Genomic DNA, 27,804 nt, shown 5'->3' with positions numbered 1-27,804 from the left:
ACTTCCGCGCGATGCCTTCGGACGGAGCCATGTTCTGTCGGTGTCGCTGGCGCTCGACGCATCACCCACCCCATGCTGCAGTCACCACAACAAAAAGCTGATCTGGCAGGGCTGGGCACGACGCCAGGCTCTCGGCGGACCTTTTGGCTAGCCATTACGATGTTGAAGTGTGATGCGTTTCTTGTACTTCGTTTGCGTGGTGTCTGAAATCGGCTTGCTGTGCAGTTGTTCGTTGTAGACCGAAGATCTCGAAGTATTTTCATGGATTTGTACGCCTTTTCGCAGAGTGATGTGGTTGTGGGACTACACGGAGGTTATGGCCTCATGCCCCGAATTCAGATGGTGTGACTTTTTTATCACTATGCTTTCCTTGGTGCTTGTCCTGTGTCATTTGCTTCATTTCCATACGAGATGCATGTGCTGCTGGTTTTTTAACCATGATTGGCACCGTATTGTCATTTTCACCACGCGACGCCTTCGCGGCTGTGGAAGGCGACGGCCAAGCTCTTGAACGTTCACGCGATATGCCTGAAGAATAAACGAGTGGGTCGTTTGGAAACTTTTGTTCTTCGAATGGCTGCATAATGCTGAATCTGAAGAAGGTTGCGTTTAGGCGTTTACAGCTCTCGTGGGGCGGACGCGGATGTAAATCACTGCCGATGAGTAAAGTCGCTCTCTTGCTCAAGATTCTAGTCAAATCGTTTCCAACGACCCATCCAGCAACCAGAATGTAAAACCATGCCTCGGAGGTGGGAACAGCGGGCTCTATGAATTAAGATGTCAACGGTTCGGGTTGAATTTGACTTGCGGGATTGCGATGACCGCGCTGCAAAAGTTAGCACTCTCCATGCGTATCTTGTTAGAAATGAGGCCGAACGCGGTACACTGCAGGCCCTGCTTGAGTGCGCATGGAGAGTGATATGTTTGCGTGTATGGCCTCCTTCTTCATAATGGGGCCTCATGGCGCATAATGGGAGCCTCTTAGTACACATGGGGGGCCTCCTGGTATATAGCGTGCCCCCACTAGCTCATAGCGGGAACCTTGCAGTTCATAACGGGGCCAAGGTCATACCGGGGGGGGGGGGACCTAGTTCGAAATAGGTCTCCAAGTTTAAAACGGGACCTCCTAGTTCATCCAAGGAACCTCCTTGTTAAAACGGGGCCTCCAAGTTCATCAAGGGGTCTCTTAGTTCATAACGGCGGTCTCCCAAGCCGGCACATGGTCCCCTTAACACAAAGTTAGACCTGATGTAGAAAATGTGTCTTGGTCGCTAAAGGCGGTGTCATGAGCCAGGAAGTAGCCAATTTATGCAGAAAAACCTTTCTGAGGCCGGGTTAATAGCCTCTAGCTGAACTGTCGGACCTCCTTGGCCTGAATTTTGGTAATGCACGTAAGCCACAAAGCTTTTGTTAGGCAAAAGCGGGCGGATTGAACGCCAACGTAGATCAAAATATGAGGTTCAAAATTTGCATTGATAGGTCTAAGCCTTGCCCGCCTTGGGAGGTCCGTCTTTCTTTAGAATCCACCAGGGAAAAAGATATGAAATAGATTGGGACAGATTGGGCCGCTGCCACTACCGATGCGTTGTGTGCCAGGGACCTGGATACCACACAAAAGCTCTGTTGGTAATTCCTCGTGCAAAGTGCAACGTCGTGCCAGGGAAACCGTGGGGATGTGTCCGGCACAAGGATAATGGAAACGGACCCCCCGAAGCAAACGTTTCGAAAATTAGCCGGTCGGTACCGCCTCATGGTCGGGAACAGCGTCGCGCAGCTGCGTGTTCAGTCGAGAGTGCGTGTTGGCCCGATGGTGATACGCGTCAGCTGTGTTATCGCCTCACTGAACGAGGACACAGACCTGGGGAACAACCTCAGCAAGGTGCACGAAGCAACCGCGGTGCACTTCCTAGACGGAAAGCATGCTGCGTATGCATCATCCCCCACGCTTTCCAGTCTTTAGTTACTCGCTCACTCCTGTCTGCCTCCGACACCCCACAGACATCCCATGCAGTTCCGTCTTGCCACAACTGTCAGAAATGTTTTAGTGAGGCGCAGACACTTGTATAAGTCCATGCTTATGGTGTAAAGAGGGCGTCAATTAGTTGTTTGTGCAATCTGTAGGGATATTTGAACTCCGCAAGCAATGCTTGTTACGATTTTCTGGCCCCAAAATGAAGCGTAAGACCTAATGCACACTCTGCATGCGCCGCATGCGCCCCGCCCGCAGGCACGGTTGTCGATTTGTATTCTTTTGTGAGGGCTCTGCCCCCCCCCCCTCATTGTTGGCTTGGCCCCCCAATGTTTTTGGCGGGAGTACCACAAAAAACGTGGGTAAAAGATAATCATATCTCAAAGACTCTCTTCTTGGATCTTTCTGCGTAATGGCGTCTCGTACCACTCTTATAATGATTGCTTTCACCATAAGATACAAATCGTAATAGCTGGGCGAATAAACGATGCAATAAACTGCACATGCCTAGCGCCATAAGACACGCAATGATTTGTGAGGTTAAAGTGAAAAACTCTGGAATGTGGGGATGGCCGAGTCCTTAATGGCTAACCCCGTCCCCGTCCCCCATAACCAAAATGCGTGCTGCCTCCCATGACCGCCAAAGAAGGGCGCCATCGGCGCCCTAAGGTGGCCTCTGAAAAGGCGCCTTCACGTGCCGATCAGAGATGTGTGCGTCCAGTGCCTGCTCTCTGGATCCAACCCCGCATGATTTCTACACGGCTTAAGTACTTTTATACATTATGCAAAGATTAAAAACATGCGTTACGTAAATCCAAATACAGTGGGCTAAATCCGGTGAGAAAAATGGGGAGGTGTAGGTTGTCGGGCCTTTGTTTCGCCCCCCCCCCCATAGTTTACAAAAATTGACACCCCTGCCTGCAGAAACAAGGTCGGTAGCCAGCGCGCACAGCAATGTGTCATGTGGAATCAGGCCCATTTCTTCTGCAGTACGTGCAGCGGTGAGCTGCAAGGGCACTCTGATGATGTCAAGCAGATGCAGACGTGCACATTCTGGCGTACTTTGCGATGCTGTCACTTCTGTTCAGGACTCGTGCACCGTTAACAGCAAGCAACGCGATAACAAGTCGGTCACGGGAGATGTAATAAGCTCGCCTTCCTGTCACTCGGCACATGCATTCGAAAAGTCAAGTTGGCAGAAGGCCAGAACTGTCATTGCCACCACACCATCGATGGGCCAGGACAGCTGAGGCAGCTTGACCGGGCTTTGCTTCCGAACGTGCTGCGACGACCGGCCGTGTCTGGCCGAGATGTCCGCTGTCCGAGAGCTGCCTAGCCGGCAAAGGTGGCCTGGTGACATCGCCGACATGTCCGCTGTTGGACCAGTACCTACCCAGCAGGTGTGGCCCAGTGACCGGCGGCCCGCGCCTCGCCGAGATGCCTGTCGCACCGGTACCTGGCCAGCAGACGTGGCCCAGTGACCGCCGGACGGCCGTGCAGACTCGCTGCTGGCCGCCCGTTGAGCCGCTCTCTCCGGTCGCAGGCCAGTCCAGTTCCGGTTCGTTGACCGTTGCAAAGTGAGGCTCGGAACGGACCAGGAGCGGACCGTCCCAGTCCCGTCCGTGCGGTGCCCCGTACAGAAGCTCCGCGGTGTCGCGCCTACCATGGACACGCTGTCGGCTCTCGTGGCTGTGGCGCCGCCCGGCCTCACCACGCTCACTACCCTCATGGTCAGCGGCCTGCTGCTCGGCTCCATCTACTGGGCCTCTGACGACAGCCACAGCCAGCCGTACGCACTGCAGGGTGGCTACCAGCGTCGTGCCGGGTCGCCCGACTACGAGCAGCGCGGTGATCTGCTGCGAGGGGAAGATCCAGGCGGGCTTGCCAGCCCGGACCCCGGCTGGGACAGACTTCAGCTGGGGCCAGCGGAGGAGAGCAGAGGACACCGAGGTCCAGACTCGCAGCACGCCGGACGTCAGCAGCGGTCCGGGCTCACCGAAAACTTACGCGCAGAGGACAGGCGGCCGAAGCCAGTGAGCTTCAAAGCGTGGGACCAGAAACCGTGGCATCCAATGACGCATGAAGAGGCACGGCAACAGGGTCAAGGGTCAGAAGAGAGGACCGGGCGGCACGTGCCTGACAAAGACGGCGGTGCACGCTGAATGTCCGCGGGTGTTGTGGATCTGCTTCGCAGCGCCCAGTGTGGTTCGTGCTCGTGGCCTGAGCTCGCTGGGAGGCAAGTGTGACGAGCTCACCAAACGGGGGCTGCTGACATTGTCGCCGACTCCGAGACTCTCACTGGCAGTGTGCTCAGCTGGTCGTGTCGGATGCGTGTTTCCATCTCTCGATGACGGTCTTCGTTACCAGAGTAAGCCGCTCCAACGCGGTTGCGCCGTTTGTGATAGATCTCCCGCCAAACAAACGACGTGACTGAATGATGATACAAAATAATGGCTCAACAAGATGAAGGCGGTTTAGCGCAATGTTTCGTTCCTTTTAAACTTTTTTAGTCGCTAAGAATGAACAGCATTTCTCCTCCAAGTAATCCACAAAACCCTATCGACAAAGTCATGGGCATTCCTACCTATTGTGAGCAGATAACAGATAAACGTGATACAAGAGACGTTCTGCACAGCGACTGAATCCGGGCAACACAAATCCGAGCTCAGAATTACTTCCGGTTCCTCCTTCCACGCTCAAACACCCGATGTCGGTGGAAATGCTGCTGCAGTTTTGCGGCACTAACATATATGTTCGGCCCAGTGCGTGACCGTGCATGTGCTATCATTTAGCCAACGCTTGCATGCCGGCGCCAACTGGAGTCCTGGATGGTTAGGGTTCTTGAATCAGATGCAGTTTGGCTACATTGTGCCTTCAGACTGTCGTATTCCCCTTAGGAAATACAAGGATGTATCGAATCCAAGGGCTTAAGGACGCCTGGCTTAGCCAATATACTATTGTGAATATACTGACATGAAACCTCCCTCGATCAGTTTATGCGTTGTTACTCCAAACAGGGTGTCATCATTCAACGTCGTCGTGCGGATTCCACTAGCGCTGTCATTGGGCTTATATATATATATATATATATATATATATATATATATATATATATATATATCATAGTGAGCCTGGTCTGATGTGGCGCCTGTGCCGATGCTAACAAACGTCCAACTTAGCGGCAGATGCCCGATACCACTCAACATTCACAAGAAAAGAAGCCATCTGTATCAAACATGTACTTAAGTGGGCACAAACGATAGCCTAGGCGGTTGCTCGTCGAAGAGAAACCAGGATAAGAGCGCTGTGCCGGAGAAGTTATGTTTACGGCGGCGCGAACAGCTATGTTGGGTGAAGAAGCATATGACTCGTTATAAGCGTTACATTCGGCTGCGGCTTCATACACCCACGTCCCCGACCAGTCACTCCGGCGCTATGTACAGACCGCGCAGATCTGGTGTGACATGTATTAAGCGGCTTAAGCGTCCCGTGCAGACGGATCCATCCGTCCGTGTGGGTCTAGGCAGTGCAGGTTAAGGGCACAACACAGTTCAGTATTGCTAGTCGGGGGCCAGACACCTTCTAGGTTACCATTGGAGGAGCATCACTATTGGTCGTGGAGGGGGGCCAGGTGTGTGTGTGTGGGGGGGGGGGGGGCAGCTACGGCCCACCCCTGCTGAACGCTACCCCACCTCATCCAGACAGGCGGCGGCGCCCTGACGTACTGCACCAGCCAGCTCACCAGCTACAGCGCAGTCGTACGAAACTCATTAGGCGAACGGAACAAAACTAGCCGATACGGTCGGATGACGTCTAGTTATCACTGACACCTATGTTGTAGGACTAGAAACATAGAGACCGCGATTCTCGTATACGTACGACTACACGCACCCATAGATTCAAACCCATAGAAACACACAGATGACGTAAAAACACATAGCACCTGCGCCGGCACACAAGCTTCGCGTGCAGTGCAGGCCTCATTAATGGGTGAATATGGAGAAAACAAGGGAGCGACCCGTTTTCTCGAATAATTATCTAACGAGACATCCCAGCCCGGGAGACACAGTAGTTGGCCGGTGGCGCGCGGGGAGCGGGTACGGGCATGGCTGTCGAGGCTCCGGGCTGCCCACTGGGTCCGGGGACGTGTCAGTCCCCTGCCAGCGACGCGCGCCGCAGCAGCTGGGCGACGGCGACGGCTGAGCCGTCCAAGGCATCCAGCATTGACAGCAGCCAGGCCGCCTGGTGGGCAGACAGTGATACACTACCGTCAGACAACAGCGCAACCACCAGACAGCAGGCGGCAAAACACGGCTGAGGCGAACACACACACTATCTGGCGCAATAGACGCTTTTGGCAGAATGCAACGTCGCAGGGATGGAACACGGGACAAAGCTGAAGACCTTAAACAGACGATGACGTCACGCACACACTCACGCGGGGCACAAGTATAAACAAATCATCCGTGACGACGTCAAGCCTACAAGTCCAACCGGCGGCACACTCTGCAGCAGAGTCCAACGATGTGCAGCATCAGTGAATGCACTCTAAAGAGGACGACTTAAGCCTACACACAAACCGGAAAAAATCCGAGAACGAAGAAACTTCACCATGTTCTCGTAATCGGACGGCTCCAAACACGACACTTCGTACAAAAATATTGCAGGTTAGTCAAAATAACAAGTATCACCACGAGATATCACACATGCACATTTACACTTATTACGCCTATTCCCAAACATCGGATGCCCCATCCGCCAGAGCTGCAACCTGCTCGTCAGTTTCTGTCTGGCAGTAATACTATCCAGAAGAATGCAACGAATAACACCAAACCATGCTGCAGCGATGCAAGGTTACAAATACCGTCATCTGTTGTTTCGCACGACTGAGTCAAATCCAGCGATCAGAACATTCCAAAATAATTACGTCGCGCCACCGCAAAACCTTTTCCACAAATCGTCCCTCTTTTGGAAAGTGCTGGGCCCCAGTGGTGCGGCGCGTACCAAGCCTGCAAACCATCACCACACAGCCGACGGTCCGAGACACGACACAGCCGGCGGCCCGAGACACCACACAGCCGGCGCCCAACACCACACAGCCGTCAGCCCGGGGCACCACACAGCCGGCGCCCAACACCACACAGCCGGCGGCCCGAGGCACCACACAGCCGGCGGCCCGAGGCACCATACAGCCTGCGGCCCGAGACACCACACAGCCAGCGGCCCGAGACACCATACAGCCGGCGGCCCTAGACACCATACAGCCGTCGGCCCGAGACAAGACACAGCCGTCGGCCCGAGACACCGCACGACCGGCGGCCCGAGACACGACACAGCCGGCGGCCCGAGACCAGCCGTCGGTCCGAGACAACACGCGGCCGTCGGGCAGAGACGCTCGCGCCAGCTCGCTGCGCGGGAGGGGGCCGCTTACCAGCAGGCCATTATAGCGGCGTCTCGCGGCGCACGTGGAAGCCGTTCGAGCCGTCGGCGCCGAGCACCGCTGGCCGCGGCTTGGTGGGCGTGGCCACGCGGGAGCGCAGTCCCAGGCCGGCCTTCAGACCGGAGTTGGCCGCCGCCACGAGACCACGGCGAGGCCTGCTCTCGACCGATGCCGACTTAGTGCCCAGAATAATGCGCATGTGCTCGTTCTGGTTGAAGGTGAAGGGGACGGAGGCGGACTGGCGGCCGGGCGGCCGGACGGCGGCGGCGGCCGGCGCGGGCCGCGAGTCGCGCGGGTCGGCGTAGATGAGCGGCAGGTGGGCGTGCGGACTGGCCGGGGCCGAGCGGCGCTCGCCGGCCGGACTGTGCGCCGCCGGGTCGGCCTCGGCCGCGGCCGCACGCCGGCCGCGCCGCCGACACTGCTGCAGCTGCTGCGTGAAGGAAAGGCTGCCGCCGGCCTGCGTAGCGCCCGACGGCGACGGCGACACGTCCAGCGCCGGCTGCGACGTCTGAGACGACTTGCCCGTGGAGCTGGTCAGGTTGCTGCTCGACTTGGAGTGCGAGTTGTTACACAGCGACACATACGACTGGTGCTTCTCGAAGGTGGAGGAGGGCGAGCCTGTCGGCGACGAGCCGCACAGTACAGCGCTGCTCGGCTTCGTCTCGGCCGTCGACGACGAGTTCATCGAGGTGCTGCTGTTGCTCGCGTGACAGGGCGGCAGCGGCGGCGGCGCCGCCGCGCCCGTGGCGCCGTACTCCTCCAACAGCCGCACTACCTGTTCGTGGCGGCCCTTAAGTGCTACCTTCAGAGCACTGCGGCCGTGCACGTCCGAGTGATTCGGGTCGGCGAAGTGGTCGAGCAGCACGCGCACGCACTCCAAGTGGCCCTCCTGGGAGGCAATGCAGAGCGCCGTGGCGCCCTGGCTGCACGTGTGGTCGACGGTGGCGCCGTGCGCCAGAAGCGCGCGCACCGCGGCCGGCCGACCTTGCCAGGCGGCGCCGATCAGCGGCGTGCGGCGCTCAGCGTCGACGGCGTCCGGGTCGGCGCCGCGCTGCAGCAGCAGGCGCACCATCTCCTGGTGGCCCTGCCAGGCGCTCACGTGCAGCGCCGTGCGCCCCTCCAGGTCGCGGCTCTCCACGTCAGCGCCGCTCTCCAGCAGGAAGGCGGCCATCGAGACGCGGTTGTCGAGCGCCAGCAGGTAAAGCGTGCTCCGGCCGTCCATGTCCCGATAGCTGGGGTCGGCACCGTTGCACACCAGGTAGTGCACCACGTCCTTGTGGCGCTCGAGCGCGGCCATGCGCAGCGCCGTCTTGCCGTCGTGCGAGCGCAGGTTGACGTCGGCGCCCCGCTCCACCAGCGCCGCCAAGGCCGACACATGGCCCTCCTGCGCCGCCAGAATCAGCGCGTGCTTGCCGTCGTTGTCCACGTCGTTGACCTTGGCCCCAGCGTCGAGCAGCGCGTCCAGCACGTCTGCCTGGCCCTCGTAGGCGGCGTAGTGGAGCGGGGTCCACCCGCAGTTGTCGCGGTGCGCCTCGTCCAGACCGCGGTCCAGCAGCAGTCGGACCGTCTCCAGGCAGCCCTGCGCAGCGGCCACGCTCAGCACTGTGCGCCCCTCCGGGTCGATGCTGTCGCAGTAGCAGCCCCAAAACAGCAGCACTCGCACCACCTGGTGGTGACCCATGGAGGCGGCGGCGAACAGCGCGCACCGCCCGGCCGCGTCCGTGTGGTCCACGTCTGCATCTGCCTCCAGCAGAAGCTCACACACGTCCCTGGAACGGGGCATAGGTCAGCAGTGTTGGAACTCCAGCGCTTTCCATGAAATTCAACTCTGATAAAATTCATCCTCTGAATTTCATTCCAGAAAAAGTGAGCCCAAGAGCCTATCCATGCACAAACCGCGCACATATGATCCACACTAAGCCAGGAGTATCAAACACACACACGCCGCATTCACTGAGATGGTCCTGTGGTGTAGATGGAGTTGCCTGTATGCCTTGAAGCACCACAGCCACATCTCGACATAGTACGCACACTAAAGCTCACATGTCGCAGCGCGGTACAGATGGCGGCGGTCGAGCACCGGTGGGGCCTGACCTCAGCGCCGCGTCCCTACGTGCCTGCCGGCGTCCGAACCAACCTGTGCCCCTCGAAGGCTGCCACCAGCAGCGGCGTCATGCCCTCCTTGTCCTGGTGGTTGACGTCGGCGCCGCGCTCCAGCAGCAGCGCCACCACGCGGCCGGCGCCCTCGCAGGCGGGCACGCAGAGCGCTGCTACGCTGAGCGCCGTCCGGCCGTCGGCGTCGGCATGGTTGATGTCGGCGCCGCCGTCCAACAGCCGCTGCACGATCTCCACGTGGCCCATGTAAGCGGCGGCGATGAGGGCCGTGCGGCCCTCGCGGTCGTCGCCATTAACGGCGGCGCCGGCGGCCAGCAGGGCCGACACGATGTCGTCGTGTCCGGCCCAAGCGGCGGCGCGCAACGCCGTCCTCCGCTCGGCGTCCACGCTGTCGACGGCGGCACCGGCCGTCAGCAGCAGCTGCACGGTAGGTGTGTGGCCGGCCCATGCGGCGGAGCGCAGTGGCGTCCACCCGTCGGCGTCCGGACGGTCGGCGTCACAGCCCGCCTCCAGCAGGGTGCTCACCACGTCGGCGTGGCCATGCCGCGCGGCCACGGTGAGCGGCGACTGGCCGGCGTCGTCGACGCACTCACAGGAGACGCGCCGCCGCCGCAGCAGCAGCGTCACCAGGCTGCTGTCGCCCTGCTGCGCGGCCGACAGCAGCAGCGCCTCCTCGGCCGCGCCGTCGGCCGGCTCGCCCTCCGTCAGGTACATCTGCAGCAGCTGGCCGTCGTCGTCCGGCTCCGGCTCCGGACTGGGCTCGGCCGCCAGCCCTGACACCAGCTCCAGTCCCGGCTCCGACACCGACTCCAACACCGACTCCAGCCCACGCTCCGAACCTAACGCCGACTCTAGTCCGGGCTCCGAGGCCGAGTCGGCTTCGGAGCCGTGTCCGGGCCCTGCCCTTGGCTCCGGCTCGACACTGGCCTGTCGGCTGTCGGAGGCGTGGCAGACGGGCGCCGGCTCGGCGCCGGCCTCCTCCAGCAGCTGCAGCGCCGCCGCGTCGTCCGGCTGGCCGTCCTGCAGGCACGTTTCCACCTCAGCGCCCGACCAGAGCAGCAGCAGAGGCAGCGGCGCCGGCCGCGGCGGCTCGGCCGACATGCGCACAAGGTGGACCGCCAGCTGCTGCACCTCGTCAGGCGCCAGCTGGCGGGCGCGCCGCAGCAGCCAGGCGGCCAGCATGCCGTGGCCCACGTCCCGCCGACAGAGGAACCGCTGCGTGCAGTACTTGACATCGGTGAGCCACTCGGCGTAGCTGTGGTGGAAGAGCAGCTTGGCGCCATCCGGCGTGATCACGGTGAGACGCGCCAGCACGGCCAGCCGGCGCTCGAAGTCGTCACGCGTCACGGCCGTGTGCTTCAGGCGCACGCACTCGAAGATGGTCTGCTCCGACACCGGCCGCAGGGCGGCCAGCAGCACGTTCAGCACCGGCAGCGCCTTGTGGAAGTGTTTCTTGGTGAAGAGCCGCTGGCTGAGCCATAAGTAGAGGCCGTTGAGCGTGCCCGGGATCTCGCGCACCTCGCGCAGCAGGATGAAGCCCTCGGCCACGCCGTTGAGCACCTTCTCCAGGTACAGAAGGCAACCGTTGCTCTTGATATGCAGCTGGTTGAGCATCTCGGCCGTTTCGTTGCTGAGGTGTTGTCGCAGCGCCGGCTCCCGCTCGAGCCGGCTCAGGATGTACTGCTGCAGGTCCGTCACCACATTCGCCTTCCGCAGATCGTCCAACACGATCTGAAAACGGAAACACGGGAAGGTTAGCGTGGCAACAGCGCGTGCGATGGACGCGTGTCAGCGCATACTCCCTCCAATGGCTTCCAAACGAGCCATCTCAAAATGCAGCTTAACCCTCGTCCACAGAGGACTGCCAGGCCTTTCGTCCGCGCCTCTGACACGACTGACCTACATGACTCCCGACTCCTGAACAGGACCAAGCCGGATATCGAGACTGAAGAGGCTGATCCCGGAAGGCGTTGCAGCCCAGGTGCTCAAAACCAGTTAGCGCATCACGACAGCGGAGAATCAGCAGAGAAATGTGCCCATCCCAAGAGAGAATGAGCTTTCGAAGAGGGTACCAAGATCTATGGTCGCAGATGCGGCGCCCCAGTTGTACTGCCCTAAGTATAGAGCGCTGGAGTGCCGAATCGCACGGTTTTTATCCCCCCCGCATTTGTGCCCTGTGCCAGCGCTAGCAGCAACGCCCACCTTCCTGAAGCCGGCGAAAAGGCGCGTAACCTCGCGGCTGTGGCGGCGTGCCGTGACCACAAGCAACAGCCAGCGCGGCAGCAGGTGCTGGTGGCTGGCCAGCAGCTCGGCCAGGCTGCGGCTGCCGGACCGGCCACCGCCGCCGCCCACCGCCTGGTGCGTATCGTCCACGGCATCGACCAGCAGCAGCAGCGGCTGGGCCGGCTCGTCCAGCTCCAGCAGTGGGAAGAGCACGGCGCGCCGCAGTGCCTCGTCCGGCTGACGGTCGCAGAACACGGGCGTCAGCACCTCCTGCACGTCCGGGTCGCGCAGCTTCTCGGCGTAGCCGGGCAGCAGGGGCGAGCGCGAGAGCTGCTCCACGAGCCGGCCGATGAAGCCGGCCATGCGCAGCGAGGCGGCATCGTCGGCGCGGCAGAAGTGGTGACCCAGCAAGCGGGCGTGCAGCGAGAGCTGGCGGCCGGTGGCGGCAGTCGGCCGCACCAGCTCGCTACAGAGCGCCGACTTGCCGGAGCCGATGCCGCCCACCACCAGCGCTCCGCCCAGCTTGCTCTGCTTGTGCTGCAGACATTGCGCGATCTTGGTGAACGCCCACTGGCGGCAGAAGAAGGGCTTGCCCTCCAGCAGCGAGTGCGACATGGTCTGACCGCCCGGCTGCCTGGCGGGTGTGTGTCACTGGCAGCTGGCGGCGGGCCGAAAGGTGGCAGCGATGGAGCACCAGCCGGCCATCGCTCCGCCCAGACCAGCCGGCGATGTCTGCAACAACACGACGACACCCGATAAACATACGCGGCAGGGCAGCACCCGAGCGGGATACACAACGGGACAGCACCCGAGCGGGATACATAACAGGACAGCACACGAGCAGGATACATAACAGGGCAGCACCAGGCCAGAAAGCACAACAGGGTGGCACCGGATCAGGAGAAACAACAGGACAGAGAAGCAGCTGGACAGTCAACCCAGTCAACACCCGCCAGTTCTGACGTCCAGCGGTTTGCAACATCTCCCTTGACTCAGCGCAATGCATCCCGTTTCGAGCCCGTCTCGACGCCATGCTCGGTGCCCTGCGCGAGGGTTCAACATGAGGCACCCGTGCTGGAGATTTCTCATTGCTGTGTATACTTGCTGTCATAGAACAGCTGCTACTGTTTGACCACTGGCGAAACTTTGCACCTCATTGGGGGCCTTACTCTCACCCCGCATGTCTCAAAATCGTAAATTCCGGATCAAAATCATTCAGGCCAGCCACAAAAAACCGCTAAGCAACAAGGAAACTTCATGTTTTGGGGAAGACCAGCCTTTGTCCTAAGACTGAATGTCTATGAAGCCCTCGGACAATTTGTATGAAGCTCCGCGTCACCTTCTTATTCGAAACGACCTATTTTAATTGGTGATATATATATATATATATATATATATATATATATATATATATATACATTCCCTTCGTTGGTTGCTTCATTGACTACACAGGTACTACATATCGTCTAGCGCGGTCGCTCAACCACTATGGCCGGGTCGCCATCTTTCGCGCCGGCTGCGAAGGAAACCAAAACACAACAGGGCTAGTCGAACGCACACCCCGTGGTTGAACCTAACCTAACCTAACCTAAGGCGTGCCAGTCCCGGGCTGTGACTTCCAACAATGACTCGTATTAGCCTAAAACGCTCGCCATGAACTTCGCATGTGAAGTTAGGTCTACCACTGTCCCGTACAAAACGTACCCGCGTTCTCCGAACACAGGAACCAAACCGCCACCAGATCTACCCGTCCAGTCATCGATAGCTTAAACTTGAGAGGCCAGCGGACAGCAGCCGGAGCGCGGCGCGTTGCACAGTCTCTGATCCCATCGCTGGCAACCAGGACCGAGAAAGGCTCGGCGGCGGTGCGAACACGGGGGACGGGCCCGCCCGGTGCCAGCGGGGCGCCGATGTCTGGCTCGGCGCCGGCACGGCTCCGCACCGGAAACGACGTCAGAGCGCGCCTCCAGCCGGGCGGACCAAACCGCCGCCAACTAACCACGCCACACACACCAGGCAGCGTCGGTTCGTTACGCCGCCGAGGTTCAGCGTTCCTGGCAGGCCACCCGACAGCCGCAGCTGCTGCGGCTGTCTCTCAAACCGCCGGTCGCTCTCTGATGCACACTGCATGCTGACTGGCGGGGTCGCGTCACCGGGCCCCGACACTACCGAACGGCACAGCGGCCGTACGACCGGGCGCCGCGCCGTTCCCAGCGGCCGAGGTCGGCCAGGCCGGTACCGGTCCCGCCGGACCGGCACACGGCCGCCGACATTGGCCCACTGAGCCGGCGCTGAATCACCGGTCGGGGCGCGGCGGTGACCGGCGCCCGGCCACCGGAGTCCGGCCGACGCCCCGCCAACAATGTCAAGCAGCGCCTGTCCTCTGACAAGGATGTGGTGAAGGCCTCTCCACCAGAATTCAGTTAACAGCTGCACTCTAAACCCAATGGCACTGGGCTGAAGCGCATGCCACATATCGCCACCCACCGCGTCCCACAGAGGGTGAAAAATAATGCTTGCATGCGCCGGTAGTTCCTGGTTAGATTTCGTAGCCGACCACGCGGACCAAATTTGCGATTTTGGGGGAAATCCGGTCAGTTTTCGCGTGTTTTGTTTTGGAATTGGCTAAAACCATGTTCCGGGTGTTACAGTCCCCTGCCTAAACCACGTCGTAGCTTGGTGTTGGCTTCACGGGGTTGTGCACAGACTACCGATACATTCGTGAACTCGTGGCTTGTGAACTTTGAAATCAACGACCGCCGCGCCAAGATCCACAGTCATCAGCCGCGCTAGCTCCCGGTCGTCGGATCGATGGAAGACGCTTGTTCTTACCCGTTTTCCGCACTGATAAAGACCGTTTCTTCTCCTGTCTGCCCTGCTTCCAACGCTACAGAAAAAATGCACGCTTCAATCCGGTCGTAGCTAAAGCGAATTTGAATGAAGCCTCTGTCATGGCGCCGGACAAGGTGGACTGGGCGACGCCTGGCTCCGAATGATGCCCCTGGTGCGATCGCCGGCGGCCGTCAGGCTTCAACTCAAGTCTTTCCTGGTGCGTTTTGGGGACACTCAACTCGGGTTCTTAGCTTGGATGCAACACGAAAACAATACCTACATAAACCAATGGAACTTGGACACAACGCGAAAACAATACCTAAATAAACCAATGGCAAACATCATCTCTCGTTTGAATCGCGCAAGCATGTGCATTTGGACGGAGAGCAACAACATACTGATGCTTCAGCGCGGGAGGCCAGGCGCCCCAAACCAGCGCATTTCCGGATATATCGCTGAATTTTCATCAAGGCCTTTACTTACGTATTCAACTTCTAGATCGTGAAAACCATTTCTAGACAACCCCGCATGTTTGGCCAGGCCCACAGCGGAGAAAGAATATATCGCGCGTCAGCGCACGATGCTATGAAACTATGACCAAATTCCGACCCCATTCAGGCTGGAGACTGCAACGCAAAAAGCGATTTCGGTAAGAAAACCTGTAAGACCGAACGGTAGGCGGTTTCAAAAGCCTGAAACTTCGTGAGGGTGCTTGGTACATGAAATCTAACCAGGCACCACCGGGCGCATGTCAATGCTATCTTTCACCTTCTGTAGTTTAAGGTCAAATGTCAAAGCTGACGTGTGCGTACGTGCGTACGTACGTGCGTGCGTGAGTATGCGTGAGCGCATGCGTGCGCGCGTGTGCGCGTGCGCGCGTGCGTGCGTGCGTAACTGTGCAGTGCGTGCGGCATGCAAAAGTAGCTTCGGGACATATGTTCAGCGCAACCATGGCCACCCTGACTGCGCCGGCAGCCCTATTACCTTATGTTTACCTTATGTTTACCTTATGGACAACAAGTTGGCTTGGTTTTCCGTTGACAGGCGTGCCGGCACTCATTTGACCAGACCAGGCCAGGACCCTGACTCGCCGCAAAGCTATAAGTCCATAAATCAGAGGTAGTTTTGCAACATTAGAATGACATGATTCTTCATGTTGACGATCTGTCGGTCACATACTTAGCACCGACTTCTTTCATCTCTCGCACACTTTCGAGCTGTAATCGTGTGCGCCATAATAACCCCTACGAACCTGAAAAATACGCATCCCTGTGTGCTCTTCTGTCTTGTATGCCTACTATATCTCCTTGTGCTAGCAGGGAGCGTAGTGACCTTGCAACTTTCTATTCCCAATTTGGGTGTTAATGTGCGGCTCTGTGCGCAGCGGTGGACAGGAGCGGGCACTCCTCGTTACCGGTTTGTGGGTGATGGAAGGTAAAAACAAGCTCAACAACACATGAAAATGCGTCAAATACAGCAGTCATTGATGGAAGAAGCTTGCTACAGGCCACCGCCGTGACTTGCTGTCCCGGCAGAGTGTTTTCTCTCGGTACCACGGCGACCCAAATGTTCAACTTGAGCTCAACGTTCGGAGTCTATCCAACATGCCCAGCCCCACAATGACCATTCTCACTATCCACCACCAAACCTGGTTATAGAAGGGTGCATTCCGGCTACCCAGGCTGGCAGCATCATTTAAATTGCACCACATATTTTTAAAGCCCTGCGCACTTAAGTCAGAATTAACCACGCATGGAAAGTATCCCTGAACATGTATACAATGAACACTTGAAAGCTATATTGCCTAGTTTACCACCACGTTTCTGATGAAGTTTAAATTTACTACCAACGTGCCCAGAACATTACTTTTCATGGCTACCTCTTCAAATCCTAATCCCAATAAACCCTCTTTTCTCCAGCAGCCGGCGCGGTTAACATCCTGGACAAAGTTTCGAGGCCAGAGGCCAAGATCTACTGCCCGCCAGCTCCCGTAATGTGCTGCCTCGTGAAGGCGGCTGGCCGGGCGCGGTGGCTGCCCTCAGCTCGGAGTCTGCTGAGGGCCGGCCGGGGCGCGCCCTGAAGTCAGCTGGGCGACTCGGGCCAGCCCCGGACCGGCAGCCCTGACGTCAGGTGGGCGGCTCGGGTCAGCCCCGGACCGGCAGCCCTGACGTCAGGTGGGCGGCTCGGGTCAGCCTCGGATCGGCAGCCCTGACGTCAGGTGGGCGGCCCAGGTCAGCCTCGGACCGGCAGCCCTGACGTGACGTAGGCGGCTCGGGTCAGCCTCGGATCGGCAGCCCTGACGTCAGGTGGGCGGCTCGGATCAGCCCCGGACCGGCAGCCCTGACGTCAGGTGGGCGGCTCGGGTCAGCCTCGGACCGGCAGCCCTGACGTCAGGTGGGCGGCTCGGGTCAGCCCCGGACCGGCAGCCCTGACGTCAGGTGGGCGGCTCGAGTCAGCCTCGGACCGGCAGCCCTGACGTCAGGTGGGCGGCTCGGGTCAGCCCCGGACCGGCAGCCCTGACGTCAGGTGGGCGGCTCGGGTCAGCCTCGGACCGGCAGCCCTGACGTCAGGTGGGCGGCCCAGGTCAGCCTCGGACCGGCAGCCCTGACGTGACGTAGGCGGCTCGGGTCAGCCTCGGATCGGCAGCCCTGACGTCAGGTGGGCGGCTCGGATCAGCCCCGGACCGGCAGCCCTGACGTCAGGTGGGCGGCTCGGGTCAGCCTCGGACCGGCAGCCCTGACGTCAGGTGGGCGGCTCGGGTCAGCCCCGGGCCGGCAGCCCTGAAGTCAGGTGGGCGGCTCGGGTCAGCCCCGGGCCGGCAGCCCTGACGTCAGGTGGACGGCTCGGGTCAGCCCCGGACCGGCAGCCCTGAAGTCAGGTGGACGGCTCGGGTCAGCCCCGGACCGGCAGCCCTGACGTCAGGTGGGCGGCTCGGGTCAGCCTCGGACCGGCAGCCCTGACGTCAGGTGGGCGGCTCGGGTCAGCCCCGGACCGGCAGCCCTGACGTCACGTGGGCGGCCCAGGTCAGCCTCGGACCGGCAGCCCTGACGTCAGGTGGGCGGCTCGGGTCAGCCTCGGACCCGCAACCCTGATGTCAGGTGGGCGGCCCAGGTCAGCCCCGGACCGGCAGCCCTGACATCAGGTGGGCGGCTCGGGTCAGCCGGCGGTTGGCCGGTTACCGAGGACATACCGCCTCCGGCCAGGCGACGGCCGTGTACTAATCGTCCGTTTCCGGCGAAGGCCAGTTCCCACGCTGGCGCGTTAGTGAGGAGGCCGTGGCGGGCGAGCAGAGACGTGGTCGGACTGGCGGGAGGGAAACGCAGGAACGCTGCGTACACGCCGCGAGCAGACGCACCACAGCACGCGATCTCGCGCATTGTAAAACTCATTACAGGTCTTACTTCGATCACTTATCGCATCGTTTTGCAACTTTAAGCATTCCCAAAGATCGAAACGAATCAGTTCACAAACGATTAAAACACACTTCGCACAATTCGCCTTCGAGATTAAAGGCGCGCAGGCGCGCTATGGTCTTTGGTATTTCCACGTAACTAATTGGGTGGTGATAACGACCGCCGCCATGAAGCGTGGATGCCCTACATGCAGTTGTTCTTACGTGACATGCCGGAGCGACCATTGATCTGTTACTGGTGGACGCAACTACCCGGGAACGCTATTCTCAGACGTACAAATAAAGAACGACGGAGGCTGCGGGCCATGCCCCTGCCACTCTCTGCAAGGTTTGCTGCATTTGGGGACTAATGCAAAAAAGGACAGCTCAAGACGGATTTCAGCCCTCCACTTTTTTGCAAGTCCCCACGCCTCCAGTCGGTTTGCAAGCATTTATCTCGTCTTGAAGCCCGGGGCATCAGCATACAGCGGTCAGGCAGGACTGTTTAAGGTGCTGAAAATCCTGGCCGCATCCACATCGAGCGGTAGAGTTAGGGACACACCCCATGGTGAACGTTTGGTATTTGGGACTCGTAGACAACGCTGCCATTCGCGACGTTCCACCACGCAACCGGAAATGTGTCAGAACTGCGAAACGAATACCCTTCACGTTTCGCAGCACGTGTTCCGCAAGAATCAGGAGCGGCTAGTCCCCCGTGGAGAAAGGTGGTGGCGAGCGAGCCGGAACAACACTGACGATTTATGTGATGCAAGGGATGTTTGGACACCATCCAGTGCCAAGTTACTGGCAACGCCCGGGCCCGATAGCACGTCCACGCGCGCTGAAATCCAGCCTCACCTCGTCTCACAACCCACTCACAATGGTGGGCTGTCCCGAATTGTCTCCCACGCAACGATTGCAACAGGGACAGGGGAAGGGGGGGGGGGGGGAGCGATCGCCGCCGGTCGGCCAGGGCACCAACCGAAGCGGCCGCCGGCGGTGGGAGTCTGTCCGCCGGAAGTCGGCGATCGAGGCTGGGAGCGGCACCCGGGCGCCAGCCGGCTCCGATGCAGGGGGGCCCGCACCGCCGGCTGGCTCGGATCCATCACACCACTCGGCTGGTGTGGCGACTGCGTGGCGCCGCCCGCGTCACATCTGCTCTCGCCAGTAGTGTCCCACTACATCATAGTACTACTGGCATGTCAGCCTGACATTGACACCGTGCACCGGTACTGAGCGGGCAGGCTGCGCCGGCGACACGGCGCCCCGGTTCCCGCACGGTAGCCAGGTGACCAGGGGCCTCCGATGTCTCCCGTCGCGCACCTTCCATTCGTCGGACGGTGGCACCACCCTTCAGTATTGGACCACGTGTCATCCCTGGACAACGGTCCTGCACATGATCGGCCTCAGGGTCAACACGTTACTGTATTCCTGCGAAGACTACATGCATTCGATGAAGACATAAATATATCACATAACAGGCAGAATCGAGTTCGTTTTGGTTTCGCTTGTTTATGCCACTCACAGCTTCACGCACCTTACTTTTGCAATTATCAAAGCAAAACAGGAACTTTGGGCGCAAGCTCAATACAAGTTTGCACTTCGTTTTCAAGATTTCGTTTGAGCCCTTTGACTAGATAGATCTCTGAGACAAGGGTCGACAGAAGGCCTGAATAACCCTTTTACCGGGTTTAACCCACCTTGTTTCAATGAAAGGCAGTGTATTTGTTCACTTTTAGTTTTCATTTATTACTATTCATTTTTGTATCATTTATAAAGGCCTTTAACCTCAGCAACATGACAGTCATTATGAAGGGCAAATGACAGTGTTAAGATGTGTAAAAACAGTACCAACGCTGACCAAATTTATGCTGACCACCTTCGTGATGTGCCAAAACGTATGGTGGAGGTTTCGCCTTCCAGAACAACTGTTCATATATGGCCCGCAGAAAAGGGCTATTAAGTCGCTGGCTTGGTAATGTCAGCTCGGTTACAGGACAGCCAGGAGCCGTGTGGTTACATGGCGCGGTAAAGCTCCTTGCGTGCTATTCCGATAAGGGCCCGAAGCAGAATAAGTCCGTTGGAACTTCATTACAGTTATGAGATGCTAGAGTTATGAGATGTCACAGTTATGAGATGTTATAGTTATGAGATGTTATAGTTATGAGATGCTAGTTCGGAGTGAAAGCGACAAACCATTTTCAGCAGTTTCCCATTCAAAATCTGTCCCAGCAAAATGCTCGTTTTCTGTTTGGTGTATTGTGTGTCCCATTTCACAGCTGAACCTGTATTTCGAACTAACGATGCCCCACCGAAACTAATATTCTGTTGTCCGTTTTTTTCAGTACAGCACAGAACTTCGGGTTTCAAGTAAAACAATGTTAGTCTCATAGTCTTCCACATGTAGCAGACACAACGTCGCTGGGCAAAGTCTTTACGAGACCTGTGAATCAGTGATGTCAATGGTCTATCCAGGTTATGGGAAAAGGCGCCTGGAGCTACGTTTTGGCGGGGAAAAAAGCACGGCGTACCTGAAAGGGATTACCCCCCTCCCCCCATTACCTTAGGTCACCAATCATTTAAGGAATCATTTTGTAGTTGCGGGGATCAAGCTAACCCGCTGGATCCTCCAAGGTGACGCCACTATGCAGATAGATCACAGAAGATAGTCTTGGTATGTTGGTGAACTTCTACCTAACCTACGGTGGCATTCCAGCCAAAACATTGGGAGGGAGCAAGCCAACATCGGAGGGAAGGGGGACTCAACAGGGTGAGGTTAGGGCCCTCAAAAAAGAGCACAAATCGTCACCCACGCTCTGAACTGAATGCCAGCGCTAAGCAGTGCTTGTTGCGTGAGCACCGACCCCGCCGGGGACCGTGGAAGTCCGGGTGAACGGCAAATTGTGGTGCGAAACGAAAAAAGTGCCTCAATTATTGGCGCGACCTATCCTGTCCTCTAATGCCACCTGAACTTAGGCGTGGCTGCTGCCACATGCCACAGGACATCCCAGTCAGAGGCGCACGGCGAGCACACAGAGCAAACCAAACCCAACCCACCACGCACGGGTGCATGGGCGGACGGACGCTCAAACCAAAAACGGTGTAATTTAACCTAGAAAACAATTAACACTGAGACCCTTTTATGCTTTGCCGACGCTAGAGCTGCCGTGGCACTACCCAGTGTTATTATAAGACTAATTGGTCCTGCTGTTTCACTACAGCATGCTTTTGAAATCTCCTCCAAATATGGAACACTCCCTTCACAAACGCCACGAATCTGGAGCCAGTGTTAGCCCTAGAAAATTGCTCACAGCTGATGCTGCACCAAAACCTAGAAGTCAATGCACAGAAGCTAGAACTTTCGAAAGCTGAAGCTGAATGTGGCCTTGTCCCCACATCTAGTGATGAATATTGTTTTTCTCAAACATTTGCATGTGCTTCAGTGCATTGCTACTGATTTGAAAGTTGCTGGACACAGACAAGAACACTTTCATTTTGGTGGGCCAGACCCCATCCAGAAATGTTTTATCTTTGCATCAGGCCATGAGCTGAGACAGCTAGATTGACAGACAATGTCAGATCTACACAAGCACATCCACATGAAGTCCCCCAAATCCAACATGTTTTTGGACAAATACAATTATCCTTGGACTGAGGAATCTCATTTGGTGTTTATTTTGTTGATACCCAACACAGAGTAGTACACATGCATTTTTACAGGTTGCATATGTCTTTGTGCATCCCTTTATTAGATGCTTTTCATTACAATGATTGAGGCTCAGGTGCCAGTTGAGAACCAAACCCATACCTCCCAAGTGGAAGTAAAGCATGCTCCTCACTGGCTCAGGTGCCAGTTGAGAACCAAACCCATACCTCCCAAGTGGAAGTAAAGCATGCTCCTCACTGGCTCAGGTGCCAGTTGAGAACCAAACCCATATCTCCCAAGTGGAAGTAAAGCATGCTCCTCACTCAGGCATTTCATCCCTGATGATACACTCCTCAAAACATCAGCACAAAGGACATTTGAACATGATAAAATATGTTTATGCCTGGACTGGTTCAAAAACATGTGGTGCTTTCATCAAGAGCTGCATGACCTGATTCAATGGTTGGTCCCAGCACTTCATGACAAGAGAGAGGCCTTTTCAGAGAAGTTTCTACCTTTCCATCAGGAATTTGCAGAACCCTTAGCAGCATACCTGACTTACATGATATAAATAGATGCCTACCTATACATCATTTATTCATTCATAGACACAAATATATACATATATAAACATATACTATCTAATGCAAGCTGCAGACATGTAGTGCAAGTGGATATCAATCAATCCACACTTTGTGGTGGGAACCTAGGTCTTGAAAGGGAGCTAAAGATGTGGAGCTCATATCCCAAATTACTGCCAGTTCTCAGAATCTGGAAAATGCCATAGCAGTTATCTAAAGCACCACTGCAAACTTTCTACATACTGAAGAGATTTAACTGTTTTGAATCTTTTTCATTTGATGTTTGTGGTCTTCAGAACCACTGAACAATGTGGTGCACTTGGTGCAGCAATACATGTCTGGGCAGAGTTGCTGTTTGTTGTGGCTATCTTTCTAGACACTTTTGCAGCTTGCTGAGGTGTAGAGCTTTGTTAACATAAAATATACTCTATCTTTAATAACTTCCCTAGTTTGTCAAACAAACTTACTTTAGTGAACACTGTAGGCACAGTGGTCATTTATGACACTTCCTGAATAAGGCCGTCTTTATAAGACAGCAACTCTCAAAGCATTTAGTATATCATCGGTTATCATAACAGTGTTGTATCATGACATGACACATCATATCATCCTAACTTAAACTAAAATTACAAAACTGCCATGCTGACAGCCACCAATACACATGCAGCAATATTAGCTGACTAGCAAGTTGAGCTATGAGGAGTGTGCCAAAAAGTATTGTAGTGATTGCTAATGGCCAAAACAAATGATAGTTATTTACCAAACACAAATTCATGAAACTACCAATGACAAAAAAGCAAATATAATGGGCTGGATCATGCACTGACCATTGCCAAGAGAATGATATGGCATACTCACATATTTTTGTCCATATTTTTGCTTTTATGGATATATGTTGCAATATATACCACATCTCAGTCCAAGACAAAGCCAGACTTAAGCACATGAGGTTGGCAAGAAAAGGACCTTCAGGATTTTACATACTAATTCTCAATAAGTGTTGGGTAGAGTAACATATTACAACTAATATTTTTTATCTGTTTTGCATATTCTTGCATGATGATGATTTGGGCTTTGGGGCACACTGACTATGTTGGTCATATGGCACCCATAACCTACTTATATTCTTGCATACAGGTACTAATTTCATTACATGATCATACAATTATCCGATTTACCACACAAAGAACAAACTTAGCTGGGGCAGGTTTACATCAGAACAGCCTCACATTCCACATACTCAAATGCTGAGATGACAGCACAGTCAAGTGGTGTTGGTGCGGCAGAGGTTACCAATGTTATTACATTGTTATCCAAAAGCAAAACCCTTAAGAACAACATCACATCATCAATTGGATACGAAAAAGCTTGTAAGCTACTGTCTTTTAAATTGTACTTACATTTGATGACTGAAATTCAATTATGACCCAACATTGGGAGCAAACATGCACATCAAAATGCTAGTTTACATTGCAAACTGGGCATGAAATGGGACTGCACTCCTCAGGCTTGTCATGGTGCCCATCCCACACTGATGATATGTGTTGGGAACTGTGCACCGATACAATCAAAACGTAATGCCACACCTACCTTTTCTTGACTTTCACATGCAAGTAGGTTACTTACCTTAAGTTATTGTCTTTCCATAAGTTGACAGCGATGTAAGTAGATCAAAATAGGTTTATCATTCAGATTGTCTAACTACTGCATACCTGAATGTCCAGAACTGCCCGTGGCAGGCCGCATTAATCCACACCTAAATTGGCATCCACTGTTCACAAAAGCAGCACGCCGAGCAGCCCCGAAAAATACTCATTCGTTCAACGTATTTAGCTTAAAACTGGAGACTGCTATACGGTGTATTTTCCACGGTCCAGCTCCTTTTCCCCGCTGGCTCCGGCCCCTTACTTTCGATTCCCCACCCCACACATCCACACAACAAACTAAACTCCCGTATCGATACGCACAAGGCCGTGTAAGGAGGACAGTATCGTCCAACGATTTTAGTTCTCATCTACTTAATGTTTCGTGACGTCATTGGGGAAAAAGACGACAGTGCAGATTCAGGACTGGGCTGGAGATGACAGAGAGTACTGACCAGAAAAAAATGGGATATGACAGAATAATGCACCACAAGGTGAGCGTGGGCTAAAGGAAATTCGCTAGCATAAATCGAGGAGCGTTATTTCCTATAGCCTTCCCCAATGACAACATGAACCTCAACTCGGCTCACGTGTGTCCAGACATCCCACGCTCAGCCCAGGGTCGGCCCAAGCAAGCGGCCCCTTCAAAAACACTCGATATGTGATATGTACGATTTTGAAGGATCTGCATGAGTTGAACACATGGATACACTTCCATGCGCGGGGAACACAAGAGTTTGGCTTTTAATAGTTAGTTTTACAAAGATCACTTCCCCTCGGTCAATATTCACCAAATCAGGCACGTCATATATTCAAAACTATCGCCTTTATCCAATTTAGTCAGCGGTGTGTCAGGATTCTTCGAATAAGTCAGAAATTCAATATTAGAACAAAGCCAACTCTTCACCTCAGCCACGCCTCTGCCCACGCTGAGCCGACGGTCGGCTATAAGTGGCGGATTATTTTTAGGTAGACTTATGCCGGGCGTGCGACAAATTTGTTTCCATGCATATTAGGCCGGGGATGTTAATATGATGCATATTAGTCGCCGCTGAAAAGACTCGGCATGACAGCCTGATTCCAAATCGGGGCTCTATTTTCTATCCGCACGTTTTGTTCCAGTGTTACAGTGGTGCAAAATCATATTTTTACCTAATGCTTTACTTTCCGTAGAGATAAGCACATCCATGTCCACCTTCCATGGAGTTAGCATGCGAGTCAATGGGCCTGATTTCGGCGGCTCCTTGCGATTTCACTGATTTTCAGGAAAAAGGAAAATAGAAGACGGAGCTGAGATTTGGAATCAGGTCGTCATGTGTTCGGCGAGATGCGATTTTGGATAAAGTATCCCATCTTCTGAACACGTTTTCTTCCTGGCCCGTTTTAAATGGAAACTGATGTGTCAGATGTATAGATACATTTAATCTGAAAATCGGGGAAATCTTATGGGCCGACGAAATCAGCCCTATTGACTCGCGTGTTAACCTCCATGGGGAATAAAACGGATGGAAACTGATTTCGCATAACTCTAACTCCGGAACCAGAAATGAGGATAGAAAACAAGGCCTAGATTTGGAATCAGCTTGTCATGTCGACCCGTTTGAGATGTGAGATTGCATTCGGTAGGATGTTATTTTTAGTGAGATATATCACCTTCAGTTTATTGGTGAGAAATTTATTGGTGACTTCAGAGGTTTGTCTGAGATGAAAGTTGGCTTCATTCTAATGTTGCTGAATTTCTTTCTTTTTTTAATCCCGACATACTACCAACTAAATTGGACAAAGACGATGATCTTGAATATTTGACATGTCTGATTTGGTGAATATTGACTAGCCGGAAATGAATTTTGTGGAATTGACGATGAGAGCCAAGTTTCTGTATTCCCCGCGCATTGGTGTGCATCGTTGTGTTCACCTCATCCGGACCCTTAACATATCACATTTCGAGAGTTTTTGGAAAGGACGCTTTTCGGGCCTACGGTGGCTGAGTGTGGGCTGACCTTGACCTTCACAGACATGCCTCGGCTCTTGTGCGCCCTTACCCCCGCCTTCTCTTTCCACCCAGCACTGACCAGCGTCATCATTATCACTCCACATATGGCGTCCCCGTGTTTTACTGGCTGTGGTACACTGGACGGCAATCTAAGACCGGCGCTGGCGGCGGACGGCAGCCGACGATTCCGTGGACCACGCATGCGGGCTGACACTGCTACATGAACGGAGCCATACATGACATATGTACATATACATATGCTAAAGAAAGTGAGACTACTCATCATTGCGCCAAAAAATCAACACAAAACACGCCTGTTTCAGTTTCATGTCACTACAGGGCAGGATTTAGTAAATATGGGCATGCAAAGCTGTAAAATGTTGTTTTCCGCAATACTTAGGCCCTTGACCTAGCATGATGATCACACAGCTAGGCGCGCAGCCAGAGTATTGGCAAGGGAGGGGCACATGGCTGACGGAGGGCCCCCGTACAGTAAAAGGCCTCAGACCTTCAGACCTTCTGACCCGCGCAGTTGACCCTGGATAGACTTAGGAACCCCCGTTGATGCAACAGGATCTCTAATGGCCTCAGGTGGTCCAATAGTTGATACACAAGCTCCAGTTGGGCTTAACAAACCCATGCTGAAGTTGGGTTCGAGGGCCCACCATTCGGTCCTGGGAACCCTGACTGGCACAGGACTGTGACACCGCCTCAAAGTGAACAATCGTCCTAAGCTGTCATGCTTCCTTTCATTGCCAGAGGGTCAGACCAGCGCAAGAGGCCATCTGTCACTCGGGATCCCGTCCCCGTCCCTGCTGAGCAAATCTTCCTTTGACCGACTCGGGGCCCCTTGTTGACACGGAATACCCTGTCAGGCACTGTGGGCCCCTGGTCGATATGGGAGTGCCGCATTAATGTAATCACGAACAAATGTAGATCGTGGACTCAGCCATGGCCTGTTTCAAAATGGCTCTCAGAGCTGAGACCAGCACGGCGCCGACTGATCCGTGTTGGTGATTCGCGGTTAAAACGGAGGAATATCTGTCTCAGGGGTCCCCAATCGGTGCAAGAGACCCCTGACTGATATCTGAGATCACGACCCTACGGGCGGGTTCCTTAACGTGGCCTAGAGCCAGCCCTTTGGGCCGTTCAGCCTTCCAATCAGGCCCGTGATCTTTGGTCTCGAGAGACTCTTCGGCCCCTTGTCGTCCCCCCCCCCCCCCCAAGCACCGCTCTCGACCGAATAGGGCCACTTGCCGCCACACGACCCCTGTTAGGTACTATGACTCCTGACCGACACAGGAGCCCCTCGTTGTGCCAGCGACTCCGAACATTGCACATTGCGGGCCACGACCTCATTCCTGCTTGGGAAATAGGTCTCAAGGGCTCAGGCGCACACGGAGCCGACTGTTTAGCTCCGCATCGAGACCCTATAAAAATAGAAAAAGAGAGCCTTAATAAGAAAGCCCTAACAAAAGCGCTCTGACTGAAATTTTTGATCACGGCGTTTCGGGTGGGGGACCGGGCCCGACTCTCATCGGGCGCTTGATCTTTGGTGCCGATGGGGCCTCTGACATGTCTCCGAACCTCAAACAAAGCCCGCAATCGACCAGGGGCCACATGCCGAGACATGCCCCCTGTTGTGCACTGTGGGTCCCTGACCGACACCGACACAGGGGCCCAGCCACTGTTCAGGGACTCAGACCAATGCGAATCGAGGCATCCAATCTTCCTCCTGCTTGGAAAATGGGTCCCCGGGATTCAGACTGACAGGGAGCCAAGCGTTCGGTGTTGGTGATCTCTGGCCGACTTAGACACCCAAATTGTCTCAACGGGTCCTCAAACGGTGCAAGAGGATCTTTGGCTGATCTTTCAAGTCACGACCCTACGGGCCACTTTATGGGACCTACAGCCAACCCTTCTAACCCTTATGCCCCTCATCCAGGCCTTTAACAGTCAGCTGCGTTGGGA

General features: G+C 55.5%; 1 protein-coding gene across 1 annotated transcript; it reads right to left on the bottom strand.

Moving 5' to 3' along the window:
• Positions 1-7,410: 7,410 nt before the first annotated feature.
• LOC119107369 (ankyrin repeat domain-containing protein 50) lies at positions 7,411-24,132 on the bottom strand. Its single transcript, XM_037230801.1, has 6 exons — positions 23,824-24,132; positions 11,727-12,479; positions 10,305-11,255; positions 9,547-10,166; positions 7,897-9,178; positions 7,411-7,647 (listed from the first exon to the last, which is right to left on the bottom strand). The coding sequence occupies exons 2-6, from the start codon at positions 12,360-12,362 to the stop codon at positions 7,411-7,413; spliced, it is 3,726 nt and encodes a 1,241-aa protein (XP_037086696.1). The 5' UTR covers positions 12,363-12,479; positions 23,824-24,132.
• Between the last annotated feature and the right edge of the window lie 3,672 nt (positions 24,133-27,804).

Source organism: Pollicipes pollicipes, unplaced genomic scaffold (genome assembly GCF_011947565.3).
Source record: "Pollicipes pollicipes isolate AB1234 unplaced genomic scaffold, Ppol_2.1 Scaffold_6686;HRSCAF=7923_pilon_pilon_pilon, whole genome shotgun sequence".
NCBI classification, from domain to species: domain Eukaryota; kingdom Metazoa; phylum Arthropoda; class Thecostraca; order Pollicipedomorpha; family Pollicipedidae; genus Pollicipes; species Pollicipes pollicipes.
The sequence above is the reverse complement of the archived record's forward strand: the minus strand, read 5'-3'. Positions and strand labels throughout refer to the sequence as shown.